The sequence below is a fragment of the Populus euphratica genome, unplaced genomic scaffold, assembly GCF_000495115.2.
Source record: "Populus euphratica unplaced genomic scaffold, PopEup_1.0 scaffold434.1, whole genome shotgun sequence".
Classification (NCBI taxonomy): domain Eukaryota; kingdom Viridiplantae; phylum Streptophyta; class Magnoliopsida; order Malpighiales; family Salicaceae; genus Populus; species Populus euphratica.
In genome coordinates, this window is record NW_011500316.1 from 88,568 (window position 1) to 102,570 (window position 14,003).

At 35.1% G+C, this 14,003-nt stretch overlaps 1 protein-coding gene across 5 annotated transcripts; it reads right to left on the bottom strand.

The window, feature by feature from the left end:
- Positions 1 to 293: 293 nt before the first annotated feature.
- LOC105113568 (phospholipid-transporting ATPase 3-like) lies at positions 294 to 13,757 on the bottom strand. 5 transcript variants are annotated; one of them, XM_011009788.1, is made up of 28 exons: positions 13,365 to 13,757; positions 13,220 to 13,285; positions 12,958 to 13,019; positions 11,149 to 11,230; positions 10,870 to 10,980; positions 9,512 to 9,589; positions 9,247 to 9,343; positions 8,434 to 8,540; positions 8,123 to 8,188; positions 6,873 to 6,994; positions 6,685 to 6,769; positions 6,514 to 6,591; positions 6,296 to 6,412; positions 5,975 to 6,124; positions 5,730 to 5,834; positions 4,846 to 4,988; positions 4,586 to 4,687; positions 4,436 to 4,499; positions 4,144 to 4,356; positions 3,431 to 3,596; positions 3,236 to 3,315; positions 2,918 to 3,157; positions 2,339 to 2,560; positions 2,095 to 2,262; positions 1,214 to 1,558; positions 1,016 to 1,122; positions 605 to 888; positions 294 to 565 (listed from the first exon to the last, which is right to left on the bottom strand). In XM_011009788.1, exons 1-28 carry the CDS (start codon positions 13,539 to 13,541, stop codon positions 543 to 545), a joined length of 3,660 nt encoding a protein of 1,219 aa, XP_011008090.1. In that variant the 5' UTR covers positions 13,542 to 13,757; the 3' UTR covers positions 294 to 542. The 5 variants fall into 5 exon arrangements, with proteins under 5 accessions (XP_011008090.1, XP_011008089.1, XP_011008091.1 ...); XM_011009787.1 differs by having other exon boundaries at positions 294 to 560; positions 600 to 888; XM_011009789.1 differs by having other exon boundaries at positions 294 to 546; positions 586 to 888.
- Between the last annotated feature and the right edge of the window lie 246 nt (positions 13,758 to 14,003).

Consider the following 14,003-nt stretch of genomic DNA (forward strand, 5'->3'; position numbering starts at 1 on the left):
CACACTTTCACCCATCCCCTTATACAAGCTAGAGTGGAAGAAAATTCAATATAACTTCACATGGAAGTTGTTTTGCATGATACATTATTAGGGTTTGTTTTAACATCTAAACTGGAAACACTTAACAACCACGTGCATACTGAGCATAACAATAGATCCGTGAAAAAAGGGCATTGAAACACCAATTAAATTTGAGGCAAGTTCAACAAAAATCAATTACTAATAATAGGATAATACGCAGTTGGGGATTCCTCGAAAGCAATCTATCCGACTGGAATAACCCTGTGGAGTTCGAAAACAAATTGAACTCGCACCGCCAAAATTGTCATTGTAGTTAAATTTGTACCAATCAGCTGTACATTAGTTGTGACCAGAAAACACCTATGAAGTTCCTCAAGGAACGTATTTAAGGTAGATCCAAAAAAAATGATGAGAACATAACACGGCTCTAAATAACAGATCTAAATTTACAGATTTTACTAAGATTGACCCCTACGATGGAACCTAAAATAAAATTTTGTACAACAACAATATGTGTTCATTTAGTTCCTTTTGGGCATCTTTGGTTTCTATGTGTTCATTCAGTTCCTTTTGGGCATCTTTGGTTTCGACTTCATGCTGGCTCTCCGAGCTACATCCCACGCCTTCTGCGGAGCATATACACCTAGCTGTGCAGCAAAAAATGACTCGTATCCAGGTGAATCAAAAGCAAAGCCAGTGTGTTTAGATATTTCTCGTGGTAATTGAGCTATGGCATAGCTCCTTTCTTCCTGTGGTGTGCGCTGAGTGGCAACCTCCAGTAATCCTGTCCTAGTGTTGTCATCAGGCTCATGCCTGTGAATTTCCTGAACAATCTGATAATCGTAGGGGAAGAAACATCTTTGAATCCTGTAAACAAACAAACCAACAAACAGCTGAAACAACAGGGAAATGCCCAACAAAGAAAGAACTACTTGAAAATGCAATTGGTTCATAAAAAATCTATGAAGCTCTTCAAGCTACTCCTGAATCTTACCCTTGGTAAATGAAGTCGCCAAGAAGCGCAACAATAGGAACGAGAAGAACCGTGAGGTAGAAATAGATTGTACTCATCAACACATATATGACGAAGAAAACATTTTCCTATGATGAATGTGAAGAGGGTTAGCATGTATATAATTCCATAATTCTAGAGACAGAATATAATTCAAGAGAAGCAATGAAAATGACTAACCCGTAAAACTGAATATACAAAAATGAACATGAACCATGCCAAAATGCTCCCTCCAACACTAATATAATGCCACCTTGTAATTGAATTACATATCATCAGGAGACGCAAGTTGACAGTGATTACAACACAAGTGAAGGCCATCGTGCTGATATCCCATAGTCCAAAAATCTTGCCTGATGAATTTTTACCACTGGCACTGGAGATGGTCACAAAGTGATAGAAGACAAGCGATTGATACACAGAAAAGCAAGCCCATGTGATCACAACTCTCCACTTGAAAAAGACATTTCTTATTCCCTCCTTGTACAGTTCAGGGTACTTCTTAGAGATGGATGCACTGACATCCTGGGAAAACAAATCGAGTTTCAACTATAAAAAAGAAATGGAGTGTAACAAAAAAAATTAAGCATCGTGCACATATCCCTCAATCTGAATTACCATAAGAAAATCAGAAGTCCCAACTAGCTATGTTCATTATTCAGTCAGCACTGAATTTTGAACTGGTGTTTTGGTTACTAAAGTTTGGTTATTTTAAAAATTCAGCTTAAAATAATTAAAAAAATTGAAATTTTTTTGTTCTGTTTTGGACACAAAAACTAAATAAGGAGATAAATTAACATGCATACAATAGGATGGTTTTCATTTGGACCTTCACTAAAACCAGAAGCCAAATCTAGAATGCCAAAAAAACAAATGAACTGAACAGACTAAACCAGTAGTTATTATCAGTTCGAGTAAGTATTTTACTTCAGCTTGGATTATTTCCAAATTTTGGAAATGCCACCAAATGATTAATTACATACACTTGATCCAAGATAACCACATCTGGTTGAACAGCAGAAGCAAGAAATTCTAGTCAAATAAGATTTGAAAAGAAGCACCTTATCAAAAAGCCCAACAATGATCACCGGCAGGGCTGTGAATATGACATTATACAATGACTGGAACCAATCATCGTAGAATCTTTGACCAGAAAAACCAGTTTGAAAAGTGAACCAAAATTGTGTCAAAGTGAATGTAAGATTCTTGTAAAAGAAGTATGTGATGACCTGCAATAAAAAAATATCAGGAATGTTATCGCCTAGTTAGTTTTCACAAAATCTAAAATTTGGTAGAACAACAGACCTTGCATATTCTAAGATATGACCACCGTCCATGCACAAGAAGTAAATCTGTAAGATAGCGAAACTGAGCAATTGCAAAATCACTGGCCATCACTGCTTGCATCCCTTCCAACCCACTTATTCCAACACCAATATGTGCAGCTTGAATCATGCTTACATCATTGGCACCATCACCTATACTGAGTGTTATTTTACGTGCACCCTTCTTTACCAAACTAGTCACCTGCAAAATAAGTTCAAAGTTGTAAAAACCAAACACCAGGAAATGACCCATATTTCATATTAATAATAATAAGTTGTGTATTAAGGGGCAATTGCCAGGGGCAATGTTAAAAGGCTTGGGTTCACAAACCAAGAACTTAGTTCTAATGTTGCCAATCACATTAATTTTTCACTTGTAAGGATGCCATAGCCATTGCAATATTTATTCCCAAGGACAGAAAAAATATAATATAATACTTATGATGCAACATTCTAGGACTTGACATTGGTATCAGGCATAGCATGAACAGCAAAATAAAAAAGAGAACAAAACCCAGTACAAGCATCACATAGATATATCTTCCATGATGAAGATCACCTGTGCTTTCTGTAAAGGAGAAACCCGGCAGCAAACAACTGAGTGACAATTCAAGCTCAAATTCAGCAACATTACTCGTAAAGTTGGGTCCAATGCATACATCAAACACTTCCCATCTATAACAAGTGCCAATTTTGGTCCAGATACAGTGTGTAAATAGTGCTGCGCTTCCTCAAGGCACTTCTTTAGTTCTTTTTTTACTTCTTCCTTTATAAAGCGTGCAATTTCCACTTGGTCACCCTGATAAAGAATTCAGTTACCATGATGAATGATTTAAGGTATGCACTGACAATAAGGTAACTAGGAAATGCTGCTTACCCTGTTTTCAACTTCTCTAATTGCATCAGTTTCCGAACTGATAATGAACTGTTTCATATCATTGTTAATCAAGTTGCATGCTGCAGGAATGATATAGACACAGAGAATTCAAGAAAATGAGAATGAAAAATAAGGAAATAGCACATAACTCAATACAAAAATAGAGGAAGTTGGTCCAATAGAATAAGCACACACCATAAGCTATATTTATTGCTGTTTCCATCTTGTCCCCAGTTAACACCCAAACCTTAATCCCAGCTCTAGAAAGAGTTTCAATGCAAGCTGGTACTCCTTCTTGAAGCTTGTCTTCTATAGCAGTGCTTCCAATCAAAATAAGATTCTTTTCCACAAGTTCTGCCACCTAAGCAAGTTTCAGAATATATATGTGAGGATGACTTAAAATGCATCTAAATAAAATGTGATATCAAGTTTAACAATCCAATGACTCCAGGGGGAAAGGACTTGCTCATTGTGAAAAAAAAATGATTTGTTCAGGATTATGCCATTCAAAAATCATTCAGCAAGACTTTGTAATGAAGCTCATTCCATTTTAATGCTGCAATAGTTGAAACCTATCGATTAACAAATTTCAAATATTCATTACATAATAAAAAACTGCACTAGCATCTGGCAGCCTAACATTATCCCACAATTCACTAAAACACAAATAATAAACAAAAAATTATTTCTTGAAATACTAAGTAAACATTTTCACATGAAAGATAAAACATGCAGCTTTTGGTGGCCAAAAAAAAAAAGAGCTATACCAATGAAGATACTTCTTTAGATGTGAGAAATTATATTGTGAATGATGATGAAAATAATGATCATTCATTAACTTTCACCATCATTGATAAAACACAACCCCACCCAACAACAACAGACAAAAGTCTCCAAACATTATATACCTCATCTAATTTCTTCTCGCGATCTCTGAGAGAGGATTTAGCTTGGATAAACTTCTCATTCCAGCTTTCATATGTTTCAGGACTTAAGTCCCGATACGCAAGGCAAAGGGTACGTAATCCAGCAGACCCAAACTGTTCCAAATATGCCCTAGTTACTTTCTTTAGATCCTCATTTCCGCCAGCCAATCTCTCATAAATTACAGTATCAGCACCCTGCAAGTAGCATGTTATTTTCATGTCAAATTCCAAAAGCAATGTTCATCTTATATGACAAATCTTCAGAATATATTACCTTGCAGTATAGTACAAGTCTACCGTTAGGATATCGACAAACAACAGACTGGCGCTTCCTTGTGCTACAACAATTATTACAATTGATGTTAAGGTTGTCAAACACAGCTCATAAATGGAATATCAGTTGGTGGGAAGGATGTGCATTTACCTATTGAACTCAAGAACATTCAGAATTTCATAAGCCACATCTTGGATTTTACCCATCTTCTCCACATGAGATTCACGAACATGTATCATAGTAGGTGTGCGCCTAAGGAAAAACTAATTATTAGCCTCAACAATTATTCAGAGATTTCATAAGTGATTGATGCAAACAAATTTTTCGTGCTTGGCTTCCTTTTTAAGCACAAAATAAAAATCAAAATCGCAAAACATAAGTCAACATCTGACAGTACTCCAATTGCAAACCTGTAGAAGAAAAAACCAAAGTTCTTTGCAGCAGTAACTAAAGCAGCCTCATCAGGAGATGCAGCCTGATATGTGATTTTCTCTGGGGACTCATCTCCTTCAGGAAGAACAGTGTGACATATAGCAAGGCATCTGAAAAATTCCTACAAGAGAAGAAAGATAAATGATTTAAACAACCACGCATTATGGATCAAGGTACATCCTCCATAGCATGCTTACAAGCCAGCGTTCAGTACCATGGATAAACAATTCAATGAATCAGGAGTTTTGACAATCCTAAAAAATAATCCCTCATAAGATGTCAATAGCGCTTTAATATTCACATCTTCAAGATTGCACTCATAATTTGTATAACAGTGATGGAAGAATACCAAAAAAATATGAAAACCCTGATTTTGATCAATTTACTAGCAGTGCTTCAAAGCACCAAAAGCTATACACAAGAAATCAAGAATAAAAAAAGGCAAAAGTCAGTGAATCATGTTTCTTCAATCCAAGCAAGAGGAAAAAAATTGTGACTCTCCTTTTGAAGAACATAAAATTTTCCCAGTTACATTCTTATATGCATAAAAGTAGAACTATCATTATGTCAAACCAACAATAATGGTTTCTTATAACAAGTAGGTTTAACAATCAGATATATAGAGCATCTGAGGCAATGCCATACCCATGCAGCAACAAACAAAAATTCTTATTAAAAATACACAAATAACCAGAAAAAGAGAGAACAATATGGTGAGAGTGACAACAACCAGAACTAAGATTACTGTTTTCAACAAATTGTTCCCATTGAAAATACACAATAAAAGGCTCTATGCTGATAAGGAATACATTCACATAGAGAAACAGAAAATGTATTGAAATCTTGCTGATTAAAAAGCTACCTTGCATGTATCAGAGTTGGGTTCATTCCTCCAGGCTCCTCGCATAAGCCTATGATCATCAAAATTAAACCCCTTCTCCTGAATTGCAGTGGATGATCTCCGCACCTGTAAGAAATTCAAAAAAATATTGAGATGTTCCTGATTTCCACACCTGGAAAAAAGAATAAAAAGCTGATAGGAAGTAAAACATCTTTGCTCAAATATAAGTACTTGTGTTTTTTCAGAAATTGAAAAGGAACACATACTTCTTGAACTTTAATGCCAGTCCGTTGTGCTCCTCCCAGCTCTATTTCAGTGACACCAGAACCATAAACCTCTCCTCCAATTGAACACTTAAAGAACTCCATTAAATTTCTTGTTAAAGTTCCAGTTTTATCAGAAAAGATATATTCAACCTGACAAGAGCATCAATTCAAAAAATTTCACTAGGCATAAAGTGAAAAATAACAAATTACAGAGTTCACAACGGCAGTCCTCTGTCACAATATGATGTGCATAGAAATTTACATATTGATGACAGTGACAGCAATAAATAAGCTAGCTGAATGCATAAACCATCAATTTACCTGTCCAAGTTCCTCATTCAAATTGGAAGTCCTAGCCGATGCAGGGGTGTTAGTTTCAGCATGGTACATATGTAGGTCTTTATTAATAAATTGAGTGGACTGAATAAATTTAATCATCTGACAAAGAATTTCAGACATTATCAAAAAAGGCACATTCAGCAAGAATATATGAAGACAATACTATAGCAAATGAAAATGGTCATAGCCAGGATACCTACCTCGATAGAAACATATAAAGATATGGGAATTATTGTCGAGTATAAAGTGATTAGGGTAAACAAAGTTAGAGCTGCAACCTATAGATCCAACAAAGAGAGAAAAAATGAGAGAGAAATGTCAAGTAAAAGCAAAAAAAAAAAAAATAGCATAAATGAAGCAAGATTTATTACCACAAATCGGTTGCCAGGGTTAAACTCTGCAGCCACGGCTTTATCCAGACGTAGATAGTAATACTTACGATTTATGAATATGCCACTGCAGAATTTCAAAAGGCAGGAAACATGATCTAATGGCGCAATTCAAAAGGGAGAGGAATAAAAATTTAATAAAAACTCTTTAAGACTACCAACTATCATACCTCCCAATAGCTCCGATGAGGCACATAATGAAAAGCGTTGCAAAAAGAGCAAGTATAAGCTTGTCAAGTTTCCTCTCCAAAGTACTCCTCTTGGAAGGAACATTCATGGAATTCATCATGACCTGTGATTGAATCAAATCATCATAAAGCAGTATGAGTAGAGTGAATCGGTAAAGGACACAAAATGGAAGATACCAACAAGTGAGTATGACAAGATTTTGTAGAATTCTAACATGAAATTTGCATTATTTGATAATAAAAGTTGTTTCTATTCCTCAAAGGAAAATTGTTGCAGAAAGAAAAGAACACAGTAATTCAGTCAAAGGGAATATGGGACCTTTTTGTACTTCCAATCATTGAATTTTTACAGTTCTAACTTTTCATTGAGGATAGGAGGAAGTCTTGGACAGGTCTATTTTTCTTACAGACTTTTACCCATCTTCAGTATTCCCATTTGCTTCATTCCCTTTGGACAAAGTTGTCTGAATCCCCAGGTTCCATCCAAGAATAAGGCATTCATTAGGAAGATTGTTTTCAAAATAAATCAATATAATATGTTACAAATGAGAAGACCCTATAAAGCATTGTTGCGAAACATTTATGTTGTGTTAAATTAGTAGGGACTTGCATATCTACCTTCATTTTTCATTCTGTTGCCATTTTGTTGTTGTTGGTAAGCATTGGGTTATTTACTGACAAAGACAGCAGAACTACTACTCCACCCAAGAGGTTTTGGGAGAGGAAGAACAGAAAAATGTTATGGAAGTATGACACTTTTGCAGTGTTCAATGTGTGAATGATTGGCCTCTTATTGAGAATTCTCAAGTATAATTCTCTTTCCAAATGCAAGCTTTATTTGACATGTTTTCTTAGCTTCTTAAAGAGTCCATGCTCCTCCATGTAGATTTCCAAGTGTTTCTTTCTCTGACATTCAACAGGAAAGGTACTTTCTGATATAATTTCCGTACCTTTTCTTTTGAAAGTTTTTTCCTTTTTCCTTTGTGGTGTCTGATCATAATAAAATTTCCTTTATTGAGAACAATGAATCTACTACCCTCCCCGCCCATTGTAGAAAAAAATGACAAGTCAGGGCTTGCAGTCAATAATATAGAATTACTTTTCTGAAATCTATTGGAGTTAAATCATGGGCCACAAACAAGGAAATCCACATGCATTTGTTACAAAAGTAGAGATGCAATGTGGGTAAGCAAGGATTAACAGAACTGCAAAGCAGTTTATAAATAACAAACCTTTGTTTCATGACCTGTAAAAATAACAGCACCAACAATGTACTCTGTGTTCCTTAGACTACATCCCTGTAAACACAAAAAGTGTGGTTAACATGAAAATTCAAGATTAGTTACTTCACTGAAGAGCACAGGAAGTCACTGATCAAAGAGATTTAAGAAAATGGATATTTTCCATTTGTTTTCTTTTAGATTGAGGATCATGCAGCAGTTATGTGAAACATTCAATAAATATATTCCGTCTGAATTCATAATAGAGAGAATAGGAACATGAATATTAAGATAATGTCTAAGGAAGAAAAAATTGAACATACTCTTAAAAGAATTTGGTTTGGAGTGAGAGGCAACGTTTGCTTTTGGAATATGAGATTCCCAGTGAATGTGTATAATGAATTGTTTGGTTGCTCACACTGCATCTCACCTGCAGTAACAAAAGGAAGACTTGTAAGGTAATTCACATGATCATGCTCAAAAAGTGGAATTTAAAGCACAGGGGAAAGAGAAGAAAAAAATATTGCTTAAATGAGAATAATTAATGGCAGTTTTAAGCTATATAAATTAGCATATGGAAACATCGTGTAAAAATATGTTATAGCAGCCACTTTAAGTAAACAAAATAAAGAAGAGCTACTGTAAGCCATCCACTTCACATTAAGTCAGGATAGCTGTACAGCCACAGCACGAAGTGTGAGGTATAGAGGCTAGCAATTTCAGACAAGACATCACAACATGAATATCATGCATTGTACTCTAAAATGTAATACCAAGGAGAGCAAGGAAAAGTCTGTTTGAAAAAACAAAATTAATAATCTACCAAAAATAAGATTATTGAGGAGCTTAAACTGATGTTTGGAATCAGTATCTATAGCAGATGTCCACACTGACACCTGCTAGGAAGCTGTCACGGACATTGAAGGACACCCTATCGACTCACTACTTGCATCCTCTCCAGTAAATAATAACAGCAGTGAAAATGTTCCTTGCATCAGGTGATTAGATAATTGTGATTATATCCGTTCAAGACTTCTTGATGTCATTAACAGAAGTTTCCTAAGCATGTAATTCTAAACCTTCAGCGTGTACAAAAACCAGACACGTATATTTGTGGACTCCAAACAGAAAATAACCTTTAAATTCAGCAGCTTTATCAGGAGTCAAGTAATCCCACGTCCTTTCCAGTGCCTTTCTGATCTTCAAATTTGTTTCCCCATCCAAATTTGCAGTCTGAAAACAGAAGGCAAAATTAAAGACAATAAATAAAAATATAAATGGTACCAGCTGATCAGTTCACACTTTAAAGTTTCAGGGCAATAGTAATGAAATAAAGAGACCAACAGAAACAGCAATTACTATTATTATAATAACTATATTATGAGTATGGTAAAAGAAAACCTCGGTGTAGCAGACACCATCTGCATTTGTACTTGCTAGGAAAAGCAGATCCGCAGGAAAGAATCCATCCTGCTTAACCTGTTATCAATGCAAAATAAAGCTTTAAAAAAACACACACACACAGAAGCTTTCACAGAAATTTTTACAGATGGTGATTATAATGACACCAGTTATTTTCCATAAAAAACACATGTTAGTCGAGTCAATGTTGAATCTAAAATCCTATTGAGCAGTCAACATAAAAAGTCATATTTAGAAGTGCTTCCATAGAATGTATTTCCATATATCTCTTACAGTCCCAACACAATCAGCATAACAGCAACATGGTGGCTGACAATATGTATAACAGTCAAAACTAGATAAACAATTTTACTTTGTGAGGGAACAAAATAATTAATGATCCAAGTTCAGTATAGCTTTATATAGTCAACTTTGACCGCAGCATCATTATAATGTCACTTAAACCACCTACTACCACCAAAAGAGCAGCAGCAGCAGCAAATCAAAAAAGAAATGAACAGGAAAAAGCCAAGAACAATAACAAAATACCCATAAAACAATCTCCAGCTGTATGGATTTTGCTGTATAGCCTTATCTTGTCACCTTTGACTTGCAGCATCATTATAATGTCATTTAAACCAACTACTACCACCAAAATAACAGAAGCAGCACTAAATCAAAAAAGAAATGTATGGGAAAAAGCCAAGAACAATAACAAAATATCCATAAAACAATCTCAAGCTGTATGGATTTTGCCTAGAATGCTCCCAAATAGCAGAATTATTTCCTCCCAATGTAGCAACTCCCTAATGCTCAAACAACTGTATTTTTCATCACATTTCCAAATTCAATCTTCCCAATAAAACTTAAATCCGAAAATATTTAGAGCCTAGCAAGCAAAAGCTAATGAACAATATACCAGGATGTGTTAACCAAAAGCACAAGGAAAGTTTCTTTTTAAAATACTTTCCTTTGATAGTCACAAACTTACAATAACAAATAGCAGTAAAATTGGAATTGAAAAAAGCTGCTATAAGGTGGCATAGCAACACTAGAAAATATGTTAGAAAGCTGGTGCCAATAACAAGGAGGTGACAGCAAGCACCCCTACAGAAACTCTGTAAATACCATAAAGAGGATTGCATCAACTACTAGAATATTCTTCAAAACTTAATCTAGTCCTAAAGCACTATGAGCACATCCATTGGAAAGCATAAAATTGCAGCATGCTTGACAGAAGCCTTTAAGTTCAAGTGACCTGTACGCTTACACAAAGGGGAGGTTATGGAGGGATAATGGCATTGTATAAAATTATTTTATTTTTACAGTGAAATAACAACAAACTCAAGCACACTCACCCTGACAATATCTCCAACCTGCAACTTCTTCCATGGTACAGCCACCCACTTATCATCTTGCAACACATCTATAAGAGTGTTGTTAATTACCATATCATTCTGAAAACGCTTCTGTTGAACATAATTAAGAAACAAAAGAATAGAAAATTAGCATTTCTCCCAAAACTGATGTTAAAAGTGAAGAAGATACTACAGTAATTCATTCTTCAAACAATCCATTGTAAAAGAGGAGTCAAAAGACAAAGCTAGCAAAAAAGAACAACCATGAATAACACTCACCCAGTCCTCAAAAGCCTCCTTAATGAGAGAGACAAGCAGCACCAAGGTCAGAGGAACGACATTTGTCACTGGATTAACAGGACTGCAATGTCAAAAGACCTATATTAAGTACAATGTGTATACATTTTCGATGATAGAAAATGAAATGGCAACGATTAAAAAAATCTTGAGGATAGTTTTCAAGATGCCCAATCTCAGTGGTATACAATAGCACATGCAGAATCTTAAGAGAAAAGAAAAGAAAAGAAAAGAAAGAAAGAAATCTTTCAATGACATTAACATAACTCAAAAAATAGGCAATCAAAACTTGTACAGAGAAAAGTGAAAAGTCACACTTCTGAATTGAAATTAGCTAACTGCTTCAGAAGCTTGGTTACGCAGGAGCTTATTTGTAGTTGTTTTATTATTTTAGTATTATGTTTTATTCAATTAGTTAGTAGTCATGTGCCTAGCATGACTTTATAATACTGCACGACTAGGATTAGAAAGTTTCTGTAGGAGTTTAATATAGGCCTGAAATTAAAATGTCTAACTTTAAACCTAGTACAAATATGCTTTAAATCAGATCAGTGTTGTCAAGAGGTGCTGAGGTGCTCCAGGTGAGGCAAGGCGAGGCCTCAGCACCTTTATTAGCCTCAGGCGTTGGATTTCAATAAGGCGCTGCCTAGGTGAACACCTTGTGAGTGGGTGCAAGGCGCTAAGGCTAGCGCCTGCTTGAAGTTATTCCTTTTCTGTTGGATTTTTCTTTATTTTTAATTTACCACAAGAAACAACTTTGGGGCATTTTTGCAAAAAAAAAAAAGATTAGGGTAAAAAAATTAAAAAAAAATCATTAAAGTGGGAGACAAACAGACAATGAAGGACACTTAGAGAAGAAACACCAACCACACTTTCTTTTTCAACAATGGGAGTCAAAGAACAACACATCTGTACAGTTACTTTAATTTTTTTCTAAACAAATGCAATTTAGTTTGAGTGATGAGAATTTCGATTATAATCATTAAATCGAGGATATGGAGGATTCAAGTGAAGCAGAGGAAAGCATGGATAGAGATGTTTTTGAAGATTAAAGAATAATGATGATGATATTTAATTTTTCTTTTTAATCTATTTGGCCACTTACTACTTTAAATTATCTTATTTTGTTTTAAGGGTGAAAAATGTAACTTTATATGACTATGTTATGGTATTTTATATTTTCCTGTGATTTTCTAATGATCTAATCTTAATTGGGAAGATATATATTTTAGATTTATATAATATAATTTTTTTTTTAATTCATAGCATATCACCTTGGTTCATTCAGGCAGGCACCTAGTGCCTCGGGCATTTTACAGGTTTGGTGCCTTTTAGCACCTTTCGCCTTTGATAACATTGAATCAGATATACAGCCATTTTTATCATCAATAACTTGACAAACTTGGGATTTCCTAAACCCTAAGTTCAGTACCCAGTTAAACCTTCTTTTCTACTTATTTCTACCCTTAACTCTGCTGACCTATTGTGTTTTCTCCCTAAACCATACCACTTGGAGCATATCAATTAGAAGGCCTAGTTTCCTCCATTCACAAGTCCAGATAAGTAATAACAGAGTGTAAAAGTTTGCAAACTCGTACAGCAGAACTATCTAGAAAATGCTAAGAGAGAATCTTTTTTGTATCTATTTACACGTGCATTTATGTGCATGATCCCAGACAAACTAAAAGTTGAGATCGTGTCCAAGACATTCGCCTAGGGCATTTCCAGGGCAGACTTTGCAGAAAAATATCGATGGTTACAAAACCCGCAAGTTTGAAATAACAAGCATACCTGATTGGTGTCATTGATAAGATCGAGATCAATAGAAAATAACAATTCGCCACCCGCCTGAACTGCCAGTGTTAAAAAACGGAATTTTCATGAATGGAGGTCACCAAAAAAGGATTAAAAGAACCAACCTTATGAATTTTACACTTAAGCCTGACCAATTAAACTAAACCAAATTAAATTAAACTCAAATCTTCTAAACCCTAAATAATTAAACTTGAAACTAAAAAAAATGCATTCACCACCAGAAATTATAACTTCTAACCTGTTCAAACAATCCTTTCGGTACAAATGTAAAGAAGTTGTACTTGGTCGTTGATATTGAATTTCCCTGAAAACCATATCATATATTGAAAATTAATTAATTAAATTAAATGGAACAGAATCGAATAAAAAAAAACGACACAAACCTTGAATCTAACAGGGAGATTGGCGTCGCGATCATTGCAGTAGATGGTGCGGTGACCAGGGGCCTGAGGCTGGACTCGGCCGAGTGTTACAGTCCGAGACGGTGCCGGGGTGTGAAAGCTGGAGTCGCGAGTCCCTCTCGATCTGGATCCCCTAAGCCTTTCCCATCCACCACTCATCTTTCTCACCAGTCCAAAATTCTTTCTTCGATTTTTTTCTCAACAAAAAAATATGGAATCTAGAAGTTTCTTTCCGTTCATAAAGAAGCAAGTGTAAGTACGGTCGATGAAGCAGAGAGGAAAACGAAATTAAAATCCCTTCCCCTGCCCCTCCCTCTTCTCCTCCTTCGATTATTTTTCCTTTTTGCCTTTTCTTTCTCTTTTACTGTTTATTTTTGCAGTTACAGCAGAGCCTTTCTTGGTTATTATTGATTTATAATTGATTATTAGTAAATAACTATTTAGTCTACATATTTGAATATAGCTATAATTAAGTCCCCCCTGTTTGAATATTTATACATTATCCCCTAAACTCTTGTTAACAACTAAATTTATAAATTAGTAGGTCCCAATTTCCACTCTGAAACACAATATTATGATGTACCACTCTTGAGTTCAATCTCGAGTTAGATTGTATTTGGT